At 41.6% G+C, this 13,254-nt stretch overlaps 1 protein-coding gene across 1 annotated transcript in view; it reads left to right on the top strand.

Moving 5' to 3' along the window:
- The window catches only part of OC90 (otoconin 90), a gene marked incomplete at both ends in the record, with an annotated part of 51,365 nt that extends 49,817 nt beyond the window's left edge, over positions 1 to 1,548 (top strand). Inside the window, one exon of the mRNA XM_083360342.1 lies at positions 1,486 to 1,548. Coding sequence (XP_083216468.1) covers positions 1,486 to 1,548 — 63 coding nt within the window. The remainder of the gene's footprint in view (positions 1 to 1,485) is intronic.
- Between the last annotated feature and the right edge of the window lie 11,706 nt (positions 1,549 to 13,254).

The following is a 13,254-nucleotide window of genomic DNA, read 5'->3' as shown; positions in this document are numbered from 1 at the left end:
CAACTTTTTCTTTCCACCCCAAACCAACCCAGCGATGCCCTCGCCGTGATGTCCCATTGCCTGGAGGCGGTCCAGGTCTGGGTGGGGAGAAACAGGCTTCGTCTCAATCCTGCCAAGACTGAGTGGCTGTGCATATCGGTATCTCGGGTTAACCAGACCATTCCACCTTTAACGATGGGGGGTGAGGTGTTACCCCCCGTTGATAGGGCTCGCAACTTGGGCGTCCTCCTTGACTCCCGGCTCAACTTTGAAGATCATATAGGAGCCATGACCAGGGGGGCTTTTGCCCAGGTTCGCCTGGTGCGCTAGTTGTGACCCTATCTGGACCGAGATGCCCTACGCACAGTCACTCATGCGCTCGTGACCTCCCGTTTAGACTACCGCAATGCTCTCTACATGGGGCTGCCCTTGAGGACCACTCGGAGGCTTCAGCTGGTGCAGAATGCGGCCGCGCGAGTTGTGATGGGGGTTTCCCGATACTCCCATGTAACACCTCTGCTCCGCGAGCTGCATTGGCTCCCAGTTGACCTCCGGGTGAGATTCAAGGTGCTGGTGATGACCTATAAAGCCCTAAATGGCGAGTGTCCAGGATATCTGAGGGAACACCTGCTGCCGGCATCAAGTTCCCTTCGTCCAGTGCGCTCCCACAGGGAGGGTCTTCTCAGGGTGCCGCCGGCAAAAGATTGGGGGAGGGCCTTCTCAGTGGGTGCGCCTGCCCTTTGGAACCAGCTGCCAGTGGAGCTTACTTAGGACTGCCCCTGACCTCCGTTCATTCCGCCGGGACCTGAAGACCTGGCTCTTCGAGCTCTCTGGCCCAGGCTGAGAATTTTAATTTTAATTTTAATTGGGGTTTTTATTTGTTCAGGGATTGATATAATTTTTTAATTGTTTTTAACTTTTGTATTTTTCGTTTTAATCACCCTGTAAACTGCCCTGAGTCCTTCGGGAAAGGGTGGTATATAAATACAATAAAATAAACAAACAAACAAACAAACAAATAAATAAATAAATAAATAAATAAATAGAGGACATTGCAGTAATCAGTATGGGAGAGGACCGGGGCATGAGATTTATGTCAGTGTGAGGACAATTAACCAGTGGAACAGTTTGCCTCCCAAAATCGTGGGCTCTCCATCACTGGAGATTTTTAAGAAGAGGCTAGACAGTCACTTGTCTGAGATTGTACAAGTTCTCCTGCTTGAGCAGGGGCTGGACTAGTAGACCTCCAAGGTCCCTTCCAGCTCTATTCTATTCATAACAACCAATATGTCTCAGAAAGGCAAAATCACGAAACTGTGTCTTACTTATTTTGGCCATGTCATGTGGGGGAATTCAATGGAGAAAGCCATTATGTTTGGAAGGTAAAAGGAAACCAGGCCACCAAAGAACATGGTGGCTGGACACCATCAAAGCTGACTTTTTAGGACTTTGCAAGGTAATGACCACCATCTTGCCTTTTCTTTTCACCTCCCCCTCTCCCTGCAGAATGTTGTGTGTTGCATTGCAGGGAATTATGATCTTTGCAGAGAACTTCTGCTACAGATGTAGGTGTGTTCAGAGGCTGCAACAAAGAAGAGGGGGGTCAACCTACTCTCCAAAGGACCTGAAGGGTGGACAAGAAGCAATGGATGGAAACTAACCAAGGAGAGAAGCAACCTGGAAGTAAGGAGAAATTTCCTGACAGAACAATAAATCAGTGGAATGACTAGCCTCTACAAGTTGTAGGTCCTTGAACACCAAAGGTTTTTAAGAAAAGATTGGACAACCATTTGTCTGAAATGGTCTAGGGCAGGGTCTTCAAACTTGGCCCTTTTATGAGTTGTGGACTTCAACTCCCAGAATTCCTCAGTCAGGCACAAGTCATAAAAGGGCCAAGTTTGAAGACCCCTAGTATAGGGTCTCCTGCTTGAGCAGGGGGCTAGACTAGAAGACCTCCAAGGTACTGTCCAACTCTGTTATTCTGTATATGTTACTGAATTCAGCATCTATCCAATTTGACTTATTCCCAAGAAAATGTTTTCAGTGCTACAGTCTGAACCCTGCTGTTGTGCATCTGTGTGGCCCACATACTTTCAACCAAGGAAACGAAGTGGTTTTGCATCCAAAAATATAAAAAAATAAAAATAAATAAAAAAGAAAATGAATCTGTTAGGGTGGGAACCATAAAAGCATCCTCTGGTTTTCACTTTCTTCTATACTCTAAAAATATCAATTTACATTTTCACTTTGCCATGATTGAAGTCAGAATGCCTAACACATTTCTGAGCCTTAAGACTTTTTTTAAACAAACAATAATTACCGTGTCAAATGTCAAAAAAAAACAACAACCCACCCCGAAATGGAATGAAATCAAATGACAACATCGTGCCTTCCCAATGGCTTTTAACAAGCTAGCTATTTCCCCAAATTACAATATTGAGTCGATGTGTCTTCATGCGAGGTCACGTCATTTAAAAAACTACGTGGGAAGTCCACCCTGTAGAGATTCCATTTTGATAACCAGAGAGCACCCGTTAACCACTTTGTCCTTGTGCACGATTAAAAAAAAATCGGTAGGAATTATGGGTTCTAGCCTTTTGTTCAGTAGCTATGTCCGACTCTTTGCAACCCTCCAAGGAGTCCTCTCTTCTCACTTGGTGGCCAAAGCATTTGAGCTTCATTTACAGTCTGTGTCCTTCCAAAAAGCAGTCAGGGTTGACTTCCTTTAGGATTGACTGATTGGGTCTCCTTGCAGTCCAAGGGACTCTTCAAGGGCCTCCTCCAACTCCACAATTTAAAAGCATCAATTTTCGGTGCTCAGCTTTGGTCCAACTCTTACAGCCATAGATTACTACTGGGAAAACCATAGTTCTTTCTTTCTTTCTTTCTTTCTTTCTTTCTTTCTTTCTTTCTTTCTTTCTTTCTTTCTTCCTTCCTTCCTTCCTTCCTTCCTTCCTTCCTTCCTTCCTTCCTTCCTTCTTTCTTTCTTTCTTTCTTTCTTTCTTTCTTTCTTTCTTTCTTTCTTTCTTTCTTTCTTTCTTCTTTCTTTCTTTCTTTCTTTCTTTCTTCTTTTCTTTCTTTTTTTCTTTTTTCTTCTTTTCTTCTTTTCTCTTTCTTTTTATCTTCTTTTCTTTCTTTATTTTTCTTTCTTTCTTTCTCTCTTTCTCTTTATTTATTTATTTACTTATTTTGGCTTTCACATAGACTAGATATTTGCGGTAGATCCATGCAATATTTTCTTTTGTTTTAATGCAAAATATCCTCAAAAATCTGAATTAAAGACCCTTATTCTTCGGTTTGTTAGGTGTGAAGAATGATGACCACACATTAAATTCCAGTTAAGCTCATGCCTATACAGAATAATAAAGGGACGTGGTGGCTCAGTGGTTTAGGACGCTGAGCTTGTCGATCAGAAGGTCGGCAGTTTGGCGGGTCGAATCCCGAGTGCCATGTAACAGACTGAGCGCCTGTTACTCATCCCAGCTTCTGCCAACCTAGCAATTCGAAAGCATGTAAAAATGCAAGTAGAAAAATAGATACCACTATGGTGGGAAGGTAACAGCGTTCTGTGCGCCTTTGGCATCTAGTCATGATGACCACGGAGATGTCCTCAGACAAGCGCTGGCTATTCGGCTTTGAAACAGAGATGAGCACTGGCCCCTAGAGCCGGAAACGACTAGCACGCATGTGCGGGGGAACCTTTACCTTTACCTTTATACAGAATAATCTAGTCAGCAGTCAGTCAATAAACTGGAGCTAGATAAGAGTTAACAGAATTCAAGAGGGGTTGGACTTAGACTGTTCGTAGGAACTAATGACTCCAGGCTGAATCTTTTCTTGACTCCACCCACCCAGGTTCTGCCTCCTCCTACAGTGATAAAATCCATGGATTGAATAGGAACACACTCAGGTTTCAATCTAGGTGAGACTCATAAAAACTCTTGTCTGAAATCCTAAAGAATGCCAATTTTAATGATTTCCTTTTCTGGCTCCCTATCCTTTGTGCCACTTTGGCCACCTAATGAGAAGGAAGGACTCACTGGAGAAGAGCCTAGTGCTGGGAAAGGTTGAGGGCAAGAGAAGAAGGGGACGACAGAGAATGACGTGGCTGGATGGAGTCACTGAAGCAGTAGGCGTGGGCTTAAATGGACTCCAGAAGATGGTAGAAGACAGGAAGGCCTGGAGGAACGTTGTCCATGGGATCGCAATGAGTCGGACACGACTTCACAACTAACAAGCACAACCACAATACTTTGTGCCCCATTGTAGAAGAATATTTGATAGTTAGGAATTTAAGATGTTTTCCTTCTAAACTGGATACAAAAGGCTTCTCAAAATTTGCTACTAAATCTGATGGATGGTGGATTGGATGGGTGATTCTCTGGAGGTGTCCAGAGGGAGGGGAAATTCTTCAATGATTTCTTGAAGATAGGATTCCATGTTGATCGTACTACCTTGATTGAAGAAGACCCATGGGGAAACTTTTTCTGATGTCTTCCCTTGGGATTGAATAGAAGCATTAGGGACATTAATTTATTTGTTTTGTTAAATTTATTTGCCACCTATTTTGTACCCAATGACTCTGGACAGTATAGAAGCTGCTTTCTGTTGAAGATCAATTAATTACTAACCAAGGAGAGATCCAACCTAGAACTAAGGAAAATTTTCTTGACAGTGAGAACAATTAATCAGAGGAACAACCTGCCTCCAGAAGTTGAGGGTGCTCTATCACTGGAGGCTTTTAAGAAGAGACTGGACAATGCTTTGTCTGAAATGGTATAAGATCTCCTGCTTGAGCAAGGGGTTAAACCAGAAGACCTCCAAGGTCCCTTTCAACTCTGTTATTTTGTTAAGAGTGAAAGACAGGGATTTCATGCACAGCCCTTGGCTGTTTTTTTTTAAGGAACAGCATGAGCATTTCACTGAAATTATTGTTGCCTCTGAAAGAAGGTCTAAAGCCAATTCTTTTTCAGCAAATCAAAGGAGAAGTGGTAGGAAGCAACTGTGGCATTTCTCTGCACGGCACTAATTATGACTAAGACATTGACTCAAAACAGGCTACTCAGAGCTGCAAGTGGTTAAGAAGACACATAGCAACTTATTGCTATTGGCAGAGAAACGGTGTCCTTCTCGCTTCAGTTGGGCGGGCTCCTATCCATTTTCAATGTTTTCTCCTACGCGCAGCCATCTGTCTGAACCATATGTGCCTTCCACCCACTCCTCGGCGCTCAGTCCATATGAGAAGAGTCACAATATCCAAAAGGAAAATAAGATGAGAAACCTATTGCCTGAACTCCATGAGACCAACAGATCAACAACACATAAATAATATCTCCCAGCTCAACTTCATCTGTGCATCCAGAGGATAGAAATGTTAGTCTCAGCGAGCAAATGTCCTCCTGAATTTTATTTGAAAGCAATTTCTAGTATCTCCCAGATCCTTAATCGTAACGGGACTGCTACTCAGATTAAAAATAAATAAATAGCTGCCTATATTTTTTTTATAGTATCACCATTTCACCAGAAGCTTTATGGGACTAAAATAACAGTTCTAAAGAAACAGTAAGTGTGTATATTTTCATATTTAGATTAGATATGGGGGGGGGGCGGAATTTGGTTTACAGAAGTTACTGACTTATAACACTCAGCACTTTAAACCAATATAGTAAAAAACAAAATAAAAACAGAGTTCTGGGAACTGTAGTTCAACGACCATCAGAGAAGCACAAATTCCCTGAACCAAATTTAGATGACTTCTAGAGGGCATTACAGTATCTTAATGAAAGATAAATGCCTCAGCTACCACTCAGGAATATTTCGAATGCAACATTAGCATCTACACTATTTAACATCCCATATCTTTGGAGACTCTTATCACCCCAAAACCAGGAATCCATGAAGAGAAGAAGGTCTAGTTCAGGGGTAGGCAACCTTGGCTCTTTTATGACTCATGGACTTCAACTCCACGACTCCAGCTGGCTCAGGAATTCTGGGAGTTGAGGTCCATGAGTCATAAAAGAGCCAAGTTTGCCTACCCCTGATCTAGTTCATTCCGTTTTGAGGATTATGTGATTGATACTCTTGTACCTTCGCAATCTACATGGAAGGAAGTGCAATCTACATGGAAGGAACTGCATCTACATGGAAGGAAGTGTGTAGTGGTGTGCCCCAGGGCTCTGTTCTGGGCCCAGTGCTCTTCAAGTTCTTCAACAATGATTTGGATGAGGGGATAGATGGGGAATTCATCAAATTTGCAGACAACACCAAGCTGGCAGGAATAGTCAATACTCCAGAAGATAGGCTTAAAATACAGGAGGATCTGGACAGACTTGAACACTGGGCGCTATCTAACAAAATGAAATTCAATGGTGAAAAAAGTAAGGTTCTACATTTAGGCAGGAAAAATCAAATGCACAGGTATAATATAGGTGGTACCTTGCTCAATAGTAGTAACTGTGAGAGGGATCTCGGAGTTCTAGTAGACAATCACTTCAATATGAGCCAGCAGTGTGCTGCAGCTGCCAAAAAAACCAACACAGTGCTAGGCTGCATTAACAGAGGGATAGAATCAAGATCACGTGAAGTACTAAAACCACTTTACAATGCCTTGGTAAGGCCACACCTGGAATCCAGTTTTGGTCACCATGATGTAAAAAAGATGTTGAGACTCTAGAAAGGGTACAGAGAAGAGCAACAAAGATGATTGGGGGACTGGAGGCTAAAACATATAGGGAACGGTTGCTGGAATTGGGTATGTGTAGTTTAATGAAGAGAAGGGTGAGGGATGACATGATAGCAGTGTTCCAATATCTCAGTGGCTGCCACAAAGAAGAGGGAGCCAAGCTATTCTCCAAAGCACCTGAAAGCAGGACAAGAACCAATGGATGGAAACTAGTCAAGGAGAGTAGCAACCTAGAACTAAGGAGAAACTTCCTGATGGTTAGAACAATTAACCAGTGGAAGAACCTGCCTCCAGAGGTGGTGAATGCTCCAACACTGGAGGTTTTTAAGAAGAGACTGGACAGCCATTTGCCTGAAATGGTGTAAGGTTTCCTGCCTGAGCAGGGGGTTAGACTAGATGACCTCCAAGGTCCCTTCCAACTACTATTTCTTCTTCTTCTTCTTCTTCTTCTTCTTCTTCTTCTTCTTCTTCTTCTTCTTCTTCTTCTTCTTCTTCTTCTTCTTCTTCTTCTTCTTCTTCTTCTTCTTCTTCTTCTTGTTATTATTATTATTATTATTATTATTATTATTATTATTATTATTATTATTATTATTATTATTATTATTATTATTATTATTATTATTATTATTATTATTAATGGAGGTTGCCAAAGCAGAGAAGTCATCAGTTAAACTTTTTGGGGGGAAGTGTCCCTTTCATATAAAGAGCCACCAGGAAGGATTATGGCTATTGCTCAAGTCATGATATCTGTGGAGCATTTAACTAGTCACAGAGTCCTTAAGACAATTTTTTTTTATCTTAGACAAAACCATCTACTGAGATTTCTGATCTTGTAGGATCCTTCTCAGCTACAATAATGTGGACCTCTTTTAACAGAGCATTTTCATTCTATCTGCTATATTTTTCTGTTGTTGTTATTGTTATTATTACTCACCAACTCTTACCCATCAGTTTATAATGTATTATATAATTTGCCTATGGTATAAACATTCCACAATGTAGGGAAAAAATAAACATACAACATATCAATAAAGAAAACTATTGCGACAATACAAAAATAATCAAACCTTATGAAGAGAGGGAGAAAGGTGACCTTGATAGGAATACACAAATTGCAGAAGTAAAGAGGAGTGAAAAATCCTTTAAGCCAGGTAATATTCACAGGTGACTCTGGCAGTTTCCTTCCTAACAGAAAAACAGAGTTGGATGGGACCATGGAGGAGACCCTATACCCTTTCAGACAAATGGCTGACCAATCTCTTCTTGAAAAGCTCTAATGTTGGAGCACTCACAACTTCTGGAGGCAGGTTGTCCCACTGATTAATTGTTCTCACTGTCAGGAAATTTCTCCTTCGTTCTAAGGTTGCTTCTCTCCTTGATTAAAAGTCTATGGAGATTCTCTGTCATCCAGATCATGGTTGTCCCAAAGGTGCTTTTTCAAGAGGCAACTGGACTTTCTTGTTTTTCTTTGAAGACATTTCACCTCTCATCCTAGAAGCTTCTTCAGCTCTGACGGGATGGTGTGGGGAATGGAAGGATTTATACTCCTTGCAGACAGCTGGCCATTTGCATCCTTTTAGAGAATCGTTGAGGCACTTGGAGATTTATCATCATGCAGTTTTTTTCCTCTGGAAATCCATTCATGTTCCCACACCATTCAAAGGGTGTCCATCCCAGAGTGCATGGCTAAAAGTCTATGGAGACTCTTAGCCATCCAGGTCATGGTTGTCCCAATGATGCTTTTTCAGGAGGCAACTGGACTTTCTTGTTTTTCTTTGCTGTCTTTCTCTCCTTCATTAACTTCCATCCATAGCTTCTTGTCCTGCCCTCTGGCTCTTTGGAGAATCGGTTGACCCCCTCTTCTTTGTTGTTGTTGTTGTTAGTTGCGAAGTCATGTCTGACCCATTGCAACCCCATAGACAACGTTCCTCCAGGACTTTCTGTCCTCTATCATCTTCTGGAGTCCATTTAAGCTCACGCCTCCTGCTTCAGTGACTCCATCCAGCCACCTCATTTTCTGCCATCCCCTTCTTCTCTTGCCCTCAACCTTTCCCAGCATGAGGCTCTTCTCCAGTGAGTCCTTCCTTCTCCTTAGGTGGCCAAAGTATTTGAGTTTCAGCTTCAGGATCTGGCCTTCTAAAGAGCAGTCAGCGTTGATCTCTAGGTCTGACTGGTTTGATCGCCTTGCAGTCCAAGGGACTCGCAGGAGTCTTCTCCAGCACCACAGTTCAAAGGCCTCAATTCTTTGGCACTCAGCCTTTCTTATGGTCCAACTTTCACTGCCATACATTGCAACTGGGAAGACCATAGCCTTGACTATACGCACTTTTGTTGGCAGGGTGATGTCTCTGCTTTTTAGTGTGCTGCCTAGGTTTGCCTCTTCTTTGTGGTAGCCCTCAAATATTGGAACACTGCTCCCTGTTTCAGTGGGATAGAAGAAAGGTGTGTGAAGCACAATCAGGTTTGCAAGATGAATGTCTGCCCCACTAGGTAGACCTGAGCAGAAAAGTCAACACCACAAGAAGACTACAATTATTGATGTACTAAAAGAGTGTGTTTATCTCCTCTGCAAGATGACTTCATTTCCTTTTTACAACCCAGTAATTAAGGGAAGACCCTACCTGGGTCATTTCCAAGTACAGGTGGTCCTTGCACTTGCCCCCCACAGTGGAACCTACCCATTATTGCCATAAGTTGTGACAGTTGTAACAAGGGTCACCCATGTGACCGATGAAATGTTATGATCTTGTTTTGCAGTGATCATCACTCAGTGAACATCACCGTCTTTAAATGAACTGATTGTTCATGTGAGGCATTTTTGCCGAAAATCGTAAGTAAATGCTGGCTTGAAGCAAAAACGTAAATTGTGGTCATGTGATTGTAGGAGGCTACAGCCATAAATATGGGCTGGTTGCTAAGCCCAAAATGTGATCATGTGACTGGAGGGAGGGACAGCAACTGGAACCTTGGACCTGGGTTGTAAATAAATACCTTTTTTGTCGGGTGTGTGTGTGTGTGTGTCCATCGTAACTATCTGTACGTATTATCGTTCTGGACTCCATTCTAAAATGGAAATGTATCTTTTTATCTTGCTGTTAGAGCTGATGACTACAGAATATAAATTTATTAACAAGTATTGTTTGCTAACATTTATAAACAAATGCTGTATTGTATATCCTCTTTTAGTGTTTACAGAAACAACTGGATTAAAACAAATGCATATAAATGAGCCTCAGTACAGCCACTCTTCTCAATTCTCTGTTTGGTTTTATACTAGTTTATCTGCTCACTAGAGGGTGCTAAAGACCAGAATACATATTATTAGAATGAGACGCATATAAAAATAGTCTGGATTATTCCCCCCCCCCATCAAATAGTTGTTTGCAGCTACTTAATTCCAGGCTGGTGCATCATGCAGTATTTGCTTCATGGGCTTAAAAAAAGGTTTATCTATGACCAATCAACTTCTAAAACAAAAATAATTCATTCAAATACATCCAACATGGAAGGAAAGAGAGATCAGATGCAATATTCAGCTTTTGTGACTGCAGTGATTTTATGTTGAAACACACGTGTACCTCTAAGAGGTGAAAATTTAAAAGGGTGCCTTCATACTTACGGCTTTCCAGAATAAAACTTACATATTTAATGCCACCTTATTTGGGAATTGTTTCAGTAGAAAACCAGCCAGCACAGCAATTGGAGCTAGTTAACATTTTTGCTTTTATTGTTAGCAGTGTCTGCATTCTGAAGGCAGACTCATGATTCAGGCCCCAGAGATTATAACACTGACTTTGACCTTCAATGGTTTATTTTAGGAGGGAAAAAAAGTCATAAAATTGAAACAATTAGGAATAAAACAGTTTAGAAGCAAACCAAGCTTCATTAGTAACAATTTCAATGCTATCTGTGAAACTAGGACTAAATAATTAGGAGTGCTGACCACCCATCATCTGCCTTTCTAGAACGTTCTAGAAGATTTCAGATACACTTCTTTTAATAGGGGATCACAAAGACAGCATGGCTGCGTGGTCCCACCTGATGAGTTTAACGTTTACCTTTTGAAAAAATTCTGTAGCACAAAGGTGTTTTTCCCCCCAGCTGCATTCAAAAATATTTTCTCTCAGTTTGAAAGGGAATCGATTGATTGATTGATTGTTGATTGAAGAAAAGCAGGACTAAGCTTGGATCTAAGATAGTCCGGCCTTCCTCAATTGGGTGTCCTTTTAATGATCTTTTTCCCCCTTCCATTTAATCATGTACAATTCCCAGAGATTTTATGGATAAATCACTGCAGTTTTCTTGGTGAGGTTTTTCAGGAGGGGTTTGTTATTGCCTCCTTCCTAGGGCTGAGAAAGAGTGACTGGACCAAGATTACCCAGCTGGCTCCACCACTATATCAAACTGGCTGTCTCCAAAGAAGCTGATTTCCAAATGTCTTCTCTGCCAAAAGGCTTTGGAGAGGATAGCTGGAATACTGGACAATTGAATGTAAGATGTCTCCGGAGGGCACCAGCTTGAGGACTGACATGTATGGAAAGATGTTTATGAGACTCAGCCATACACACAGAGAGACATCCTTCTGACATTTAAGGTATGGTGTATCTCTGCTGCAGAATCAGCTGGTTAAAAAAAATTGAAAGAGGCAAGAAATTGAAAAATACAATTTTAGACAGTGTGGGTAAGCCAACCTTTATGAAGCTGGAGACCACACAAGTATGGAAAATAAATCTCTCCCAGACACTACTATTACTCTCTCACCACTAAGATAGATAGATAGATAGATAGATAGATAGATAGATAGATAGATAGATAGATAGATAGATAGATGGGTGGGTGGGTGGGTGGGTAGGTAGGTAGGTAGGTAGGTAGATAGATAGATAGATAGATAGATAGATAGATAGATAGATAGATAGATAGATATGAGCTATGATAACTAGATAGATGATAGATAGATAGATGATAGATAGATAGATAGATAGATAGATAGATAGATAGATAGATAGATAGATAGATAGATAGGTGGGTGGGTGGGTGGGTGGGTGGGTGGGTGGGTAGGTAGGTAGGTAGGTAGATAGATAGATAGATAGATAGATAGATAGATAGATAGATAGATAGATAGATAGATAGATAGATAGATATGAGCTATGATAACTAGATAGATGATAGATAGATAGATATAGATAGATAGGTGGGTGGGTGGGTGGGTGGGTAGGTAGATAGATAGATAGATAGATAGATAGATAGATAGAGATAGATAGATAGATAGATAGATAGATAGATAGATAGATAGATAGATGGATGGATGGGTGGGTGGGTGGGTGGCTGGGTGGGTAGGTAGATAGATAGATAGATAGATAGATAGATAGATAGATAGATAGATAGATAGATAGATAGATAGATAGATAGATAGATAGATAGATAGATAGATACACATGGACATACATAGATACTATGGCTTGTATGTGTCCTCAATCTTAGGTTCTCTAGTGAGATCTGGGAGCCTTGGTGGAGCAGTGGGCTAATGCCTCCTTAAGTAACACCAGCTGCCTGCAATTAGTGCAGGTTCGCGTCCCACCAGGCTCAAGGTTGACTCAGCCTTCCATCCTTCCAAGGTAGTTAAAATGAGGACCCAGATTGTGGGGGACAATAAGCTGACTTTGTAATAATGCCACTTGGGGGGGGGAGCGAAAGCCCTAATAAGCAGGCATATACATAGAATGAAGGCTATTGCTAAGCACATTGATTTGTGCTTAAATTGTAAGCCGCCCTGAGTCTTCGGAGAAGGGCGGGATATAAATGGGATTAAAAAAAAAGAATTTTTTTTGCTTTTTCCTAGCACTGCAATCCTTTGGCTAGAAAGCTCTGATGTTGTTCCTGGGATTTGTAGGAGTGACACTCTCAGCTTAGGAGTCACATCCCAAGTGCTTCTATAACCTTTGGGACCATTTGGCCTTTACTTTCCACATCGTCTCTAGCTCTTCCTTCAGGCCCTGGTCCTTCTCCAGCTTGTCATACTCCTTCTTCCAGATGTTGCTGTCACTTGGCACCGCTACATCTATCACCACCACTGCCTTCTGCTCCTTGTCTATGAGGTCTAGTTGATTAACCAGTACTTGCTTGTCTGTCTTGATTGGAAGTCTCGTAGGATGTACAGTATGTACATATATACAAACACAAACATACATACTGCATACATGTGTGTGTGTGTGTGTGTGTGTGTGTTACTGGGGGTTAGTCACAAACACACATACACAGACACACACGCAGCCTACCTTGAATTCCATTGACTCTTATCTAGCATCAACTTCCTGGTTTCTCACTACAGGACTTTAATGAAAGATGGATCCTTCTTCCTCTCTTTCCAATTAACACCTAACATCTCTGCTCTTTCAACCTTTTTCACTATTTAGATCACCTGTTCCCCTCCTTCTCCCCTTCTCCCCTCCCTCCCTTCTTTTTCATGACTTAAAAGCAGCAAGTTCTGCCCAGCAGACCAAATTCCCTTCTTCTGTCTTCCAAGACCAGATTTTTACTGCTAGGATCTCTTCTCTGTGCGGTCCATAACAAAAGGGTCAGGTCCAGCCTCAACT

This window comes from Vipera ursinii (assembly GCF_947247035.1).
Source record: "Vipera ursinii genome assembly, chromosome: 3".
Lineage (NCBI taxonomy): Eukaryota > Metazoa > Chordata > Lepidosauria > Squamata > Viperidae > Vipera > Vipera ursinii.
The sequence above is the reverse complement of the archived record's forward strand: the minus strand, read 5'-3'. Positions and strand labels throughout refer to the sequence as shown.